A 6,485-nucleotide genomic window follows, 5' to 3' on the forward strand; every position below is an offset into this window, starting at 1 on the left:
TGTACAACCACTTTGTGACAACCTTTTGACAACTTTATCTTTCATACTCATATTATACTCTTATTTTCTCTCTTCCTTTTTCTCTCTCCATTGTTTTTGACCAATAAAAAGAGAGAAAAAAGAAGTTGTCACATAAGTTGTCTAAAATGAATTGTTCAAATATCACTACTCATAATGAAATTCTTTCCCATTTTCAATGAATAAAAGTAATCTCATTTGACTATGAAAGTTGACTCAGGACTCAGTTTCCAAGAAGTTGACTTTCCGTAAAATTGAATGTTCAACTTTTACTATCAATACGAGGAATTCTATGGTTGTTAATTTGTATGTATATCTATAAATGTTCGTTGAGCCTTGAAATATTCTGATGAATCTTGAAGTTCAACTCATTTAAACTTACACTCACCCAATTCCAACTACGTGATCTATTTGGTCATTTTGCGCAATAAGAAAATTGTAAATGAAAGAGGGAGAGTTGTCTTTTTACCAATTTTTTTTTTTTTGCACAAACCAAAATGATATATATTAATACCAACAATGATCCACCCTGCACAAGGCGTGCAAAAAGTGAATCATTGATCAAAATTTACAAATTACAGGTGCCAAAAAAGAGGGGCACCATCATAACCAATCGAAAATAAGTTACCGGTAAACACCCATACAAAGTAACGGGTGTTTCCACCAATCATAATAACTATAAATAAAGGATGGTTGTTTGACTTTCACCCACAAAAAAGATGTCATCTTGATTTTTTCAATGAGAATATAAGAATGTGATGCCGCATTTTTAAAGATACGTTTATTTCGATCCTTCCAAATGACCCAAGCACATGCAAACAAAATACCTTTTAAAAAAGATTGAGTGCACCGCGGTAATCCTGCCATATTGGAAAACTGAAGATGATGTTCACGTAACTCACAAGGAGACACCGAGTATAAGCCTAACCATTTCCACACATGATACCATAAAGTAACGGATGTTTCGCATTCCAAAAATAGGTGTCTAGCTGTTTCCAAGATCTCACAACTAGCCGCACACAAAGAGTATGCTGCTGAGAGTATATTCCGCCTGAATAAATTTGCTTGCGTCGGTTATCTGTTACGAAGAAGGGGCCACACAAAGAGAGATACCTTCGCCGAAATGTTCCTATGTCATACATCATCAATGAGACTCCTATCCGCATGATCCCCAAAATTGGCAATAAAGCGATAGGCATCCCGGACCAAATATCCATGTGTAGGATCTAGAAGTCAGCTCCACCTGTCATTAACCTCAGCCTGCAAAACAATGTTATGTAATAATACTACACACTCCCTCACGCTTTCCTCCTCCCAAGCTAACAACCGACGTCTCCACACCCACGTCCTTCCCCCATCACCCCACCCCTCTCTCGCCATCTCCTCCACTGTGCACTCCTTATTTACCGCCAAATCAAAAAGTCGGGAAAACTTAAACCGCAAGGGCGTGTTCCGAACCCAATGATCAAACCAAAACAATGTATTGCAGCCATCACCCACTAAACGACGAATATTACTTTCAAACTAATTCCCCCCTCCCCGGGACATTACACAACATCCTCCACCATAACGAACTATATCTACCACCCTCCTTCAATCGCCCCCTTCCTCCCCGTAACGTGCTTTTAATACACGGTACCACAACCCCTCCTTATCAACCAACATCTTCCAACACCACTTCCCTAACAGAGAAAAATTAAACTCTCCCAACCGTCTAACCCCCAACCCTCCATCTTCCTTGGGAACACAAACAGAGTTCCATTTAATCCAAGCTAGTTTTCTAGTATCCTCACTCCCATCCCAAAAAAAACTTTTACCAAATTATCTTGATTAAAATGTATTCTTCCACAAGTTATAGCTCAACCGACAAAAAATGACAAAATTGTTAGACCGGACGTCGTAGCCGTCACTAAGGGTCAAACTCTGGTCCGTCCATTTGCGTGTTTAAGTTTCAATAATTATTTGTCATTTCGTCTATCTGCGATAAAAGTATTTATGTATATATTCACCATTACCATAAATATAAAGTGAAAAATTTGAAACACTACTTCCCAAATTGTATCACTAGATTTTTTTTTTGGTACAAAATTGTATCACTATATTATTTAACATGCTTTAAACAGGGCGGCCTAAGGGTAAGTAAAACCCTTGCTTTAGATTTACCAATAAAAAATTATTTTTTATAAGAAAAAAACTTCTTATGCAGACAAAAAAGTTTACATTTAAAACTTGTTTTATACCTCACATACTTTCGATGATTATTGAATCAGCTTGGCTTTAATGGTTTTGTCAGAAAGAAAAAATAATTTTTTTAAGACTATCTACAATGGTGGGTACTTATCTATTTATCACTATGTTAAATAGGCACTAACTAATAAATATGGAATTCAGGTATGCTCCATTTAGGTAATGTTCCATTTAGTCCATTTAAACTTTGGATGGAAGACATGTGGCATAATTAAATTCAAGGGTTGAGATTTATTTAATTAAAATAAAATACCCACATGCTTGTAAAGAAGGGTGACTATAAAAGCACCATTTCTCTCTTAACTTTTTTTTAGGTCTCTCTAACTAAATGTAGGTATATGCATTATGGAACAAATAATGGTTTAGAGTTATTGATGGAACTAATTTAATAGTTTTTTTCTATGAAGTGGTGAGTTGGAGAGATGTGTATAAATAAAACTCACTTAAACACTCAAATTGGATGCTACTTTGTACATTGTCTAAAGACATTTATTAACATCTACATATAAATATATACCTTGAATTTTTATTTTTTTTAAACAAAATATATACCATGAATTGAAACAAACAAGATTTGGTTTCATATTCAAGGAATTTAGGAATATCGGGTAAGTACTGATAAAAACAAAACCAATATACGTTAGGTCAAATTTGAATATAAAATTCAAATTCATTTTTTATTGGTATGAAGGAGGGGAAACCAAATTCATTTTATGCAATCAGAATGATATTCTTAATATTAAAAAAAAAACGATATTTTTAATTATATCTTGTACACGCTGTCAATATAATATGCCATGTAATAATAGTACAATATAAAGTATATGCTTTTGATTCATCGATTCCAATTTCAAGCATGATTATATAAAAACATGGAAAATAATCTCTAAAGTCTAAACAGTAGTGATGAAATTCTGAATCCTCATGCAATCCAAGATTGAAGTAATAATCATTGGCAATGGTGGTTGTGGTTGAAAAACATGGGATGCAACTCACAGTTGATTATAGCTATTTGACCACTAATGCACCATCCTTGTTCCCAAGTTTATGAGACCAAAAGCAGTAAGCAATTGATAGTGCCAATATTTTATATTTCCATGTTGGAATCTTTTGAAAGACTATAATACTAAAATTAAATAAAAATTCGAGTTAAACCAAATTCAGCTCCATCAATTGTATCTCAAATTACGTGCAATTGCCTGTGTTTCACATGACAAATAAATAATTTACCATTTGTTCTATATATAATCATAAAGAAATTAGATTAAATTAAATTATAGTATATTGTATGCATTGATATTTTCAATTGAAATTTGAAACATGAGAACTTCGTAACGGAACCGACAACAAACATATCTTAGGAAAATGGGATGATCACATGCATGTCAATATTTGATTACTAAGTGAATGAAACATATGGATCGATCATTAACTAAAAACATATGGTGGACCAAACTGAAGAGAATGTAATGTTTATGAGGTGCACATCACATCACTTCATCTACCCTGTCCCACTTTTGTTCCCTCATTTTCTGATTCATCCAATCCATGCATGCCACGTGTACTTACTTTTGAGTACCATGCTAGTTTTCTTCATTCTTTCTTTGTCTTGGTCAAATTTGGTAATTGAGATGTCATGCCCATGTCTTTCTGTTATAATTCTTTCTCATTGTCTAACCGCTTCTTTGTACTCTTGATACTAAAAGGTGAAAAATAAGCCTCATATGTCACACATATTAATTAAAATTGAAAGTGTTAGGACAATTTCTGCCTTGTATCATCATTATTAGTGGTCCACTTTGGACCAATACATAATATTTTTGAAAAATATCAAGGAGGATTAATATTGTCATTTAGAATTAGAAACTTTCTCTCAAAAAAAAAAAAAAGAAGTAGAAACTTAAAAGGTTTCCAATTTTGAATTTAGTGATACATAAAAATTGTTTAAACTACCAATGACGATTGATATTGCCCTTTAAAATAGAAGCTTACAATTTTGCCAACCTTATAAGTGGTGGTTTCATCTTAGTTGAAATTCCTACTCATCCCTCGATTTTACCGCTTTTGGTAGATGATGATCGGAGATGGATGTTTTTTCCTCGTAGTGATCCTTAATTGTTTGTTGTAATATTTCTTTTTATAAAAAAAAAATACGGTAAGAAGTATTAGTTTATCTTTTTCTTTATCTTTAACGGGAAGTCAATAACTTGATCCATACTAGTTCGACAAAAGTAAGAAAAAACATAAACATACGTCCATTTTATCTTAACTTTACAATAAAAGAATCAAAATCTTCTCGTTTAGGGAGTTAAAATCATTGGAGTTTCAAACAATTTTTAAATACTTTTTTATTAGTAGACTATCTATCAAAGTGATCTACTATATAATTTTGTCACAATATAAAAACAAAACTAATGTGGAATGAATGATAAACAATTTTGTTTTTTATGATCAAATAATCTTTATAAGTGTTTTAAATTCGACTCGAACGATTAATCTCTATTATTGTGTGCACGAATGATTCTTCAAAAAAAAAAATTAATTAAATAAAAAAAGTAAAATAAAAATATTAATATCTTTCACTTTGGGTGAGTGCTATAAAAGCAAGTGAGTGCAAGTGCTTTCAACATTCTCTTGCTCATTTTCCTCTTCTTGCAATTCCATTCCATTATTATAGGAAGAAGAAGGAGATGGGAAATTGTCAAGCAATTGATGCTGCAACACTAGTGATACAACACCCAAGTGGCAAAACAGAGAAATTTTATTCTTCTCTTAGTGCTAGCCAAGTTATGAAAATGAATCCCGGTCATTGTGTTGCTCTTCTCATCTCCACCACAGTATATCCAAACAAGGACATTCAAAATTGCTCCAAAAATAATAATGGTGACACCAAAACCAACCAAGTTCGATTAACTCGCATAAAGCTTCTTAAACCTAATGATACTCTAATTCTTGGTCATGTTTATAGACTCATCACAACTCAAGGTAGCAATTTGTGTAATTCTCTTTTGGTCTTTTATTTTTATGATTTCATTCCAAATTTTGCATTGACCTTTTGAAATGTTTGTTGAGTTTCAGAGGTTATGAAGGGCATAAGGGAAAAGAAACAAGCAAAGATAAAACAGAACATGTCTCATAAACCTGATTTGGTGAAGACAACTTTGGGGTTAGAAATGGAGAAAAAAGCAAAGAGGTTTGACACAAAGGACAATAAGGTAAATCTAAACCATGTTTTTATTTGTCTTTGTTTCTATAGTTATAGCAATCAAGTTTGGTCTATAAACATTATTTTTGCAAACAGTAGATTTTATCATTGGGTTATTTTAAATGATTGAATTTGTAAATTGAATTCAAATATATTTCACTATTTATATACATGAAGGTTTGACTAGATTGTTTCGGAGTTTGATACAACATAATTTTCCTTTTCTTTTTAATGTGGTCGAAATTATGGCTGCAATGTTGTTGTGGAACCGGAACCTCAAAATTCTTTATATTACGGCTGCAATTGCAGTTGCGGACCGCAATTTTAAACCATGCTATGTTTGTAACTGTTATGATTTTTCAGGCTACCAAACCGGAAAGATCTCAAGGAAGGACCACATCAACTAATAATGCTGTCATTGTCACAGCTAAGACAAGATTCTGGCAACCATCTTTACAGAGTATCTCAGAGATAGCCAGCTGAGAGACAGAGAAGCAAGCAAAGAAACTCTTAGGACTAAAATCAGTCAATAACACAACTCTTCCATCAATGATTGCTAAGTCATGTTTGGAAATTAAATATAGTAACATTGAGCTTTATTTAAGTGAGGCCAGAAACAACTCAGAGATGATAAATTTGTCTTATGGGTCCATTTGTTTATAGAGACATCTTATATCAGAGTTAATGTAATTAGTATTACTCTAATCAAATCAACTTTGTCATCACAAATTATATGCTTTAAATCAACTAATATTATACTCATAAATCAATATATAAATAAGCTTAAATTTGAATTCTTTGACACCATTAAGCATAGGTAAACTTCATATCTATGACATAGGAACCAAATAAAAAACACTTAAAATAAAAAGGATAATGGAACTTTATTTTGCAGCCAATAAAAACTTTAGACTAAGACAAAATGCAAATTGCAACCAGCTCACCCACCACTCGTGCACTTCCTATACGCATGAAAGTTTGTTTCACTCACTGCACGACATGACCCCATATATTG

The 6,485-nt window shown here is 32.7% G+C and overlaps 1 protein-coding gene across 1 annotated transcript; it reads left to right on the forward strand.

The window, feature by feature from the left end:
* The first annotated feature begins 4,897 nt into the window (after positions 1–4,897).
* Positions 4,898–6,202, forward strand: LOC25489551 (uncharacterized). The gene is made up of 3 exons (XM_013605573.3): positions 4,898–5,250; positions 5,344–5,480; positions 5,834–6,202. Exons 1-3 carry the CDS (start codon positions 4,956–4,958, stop codon positions 5,951–5,953), a joined length of 552 nt encoding a protein of 183 aa, XP_013461027.1. The 5' UTR covers positions 4,898–4,955; the 3' UTR covers positions 5,954–6,202.
* The last annotated feature ends 283 nt before the right edge of the window (positions 6,203–6,485 follow it).

The sequence above is a fragment of the Medicago truncatula genome, chromosome 3, assembly GCF_003473485.1.
Source record: "Medicago truncatula cultivar Jemalong A17 chromosome 3, MtrunA17r5.0-ANR, whole genome shotgun sequence".
In the NCBI taxonomy this organism is placed as follows: Eukaryota; Viridiplantae; Streptophyta; class Magnoliopsida; order Fabales; family Fabaceae; genus Medicago; species Medicago truncatula.

Bases quoted from the DNA above. Each gene is read 5' to 3' on its own strand.
- LOC25489551 (XM_013605573.3), top strand. From the start codon at position 4,956: ATGGGAAATTGTCAAGCAATTGATGCTGCAACACTAGTGATACAACAC. The intron at 5,251-5,343 runs GTAGCAATTTGT...GTTGAGTTTCAG, and splicing joins TAGACTCATCACAACTCAAG to AGGTTATGAAGGGCATAAGG. The intron at 5,481-5,833 runs GTAAATCTAAAC...ATGATTTTTCAG, and splicing joins TTGACACAAAGGACAATAAG to GCTACCAAACCGGAAAGATC.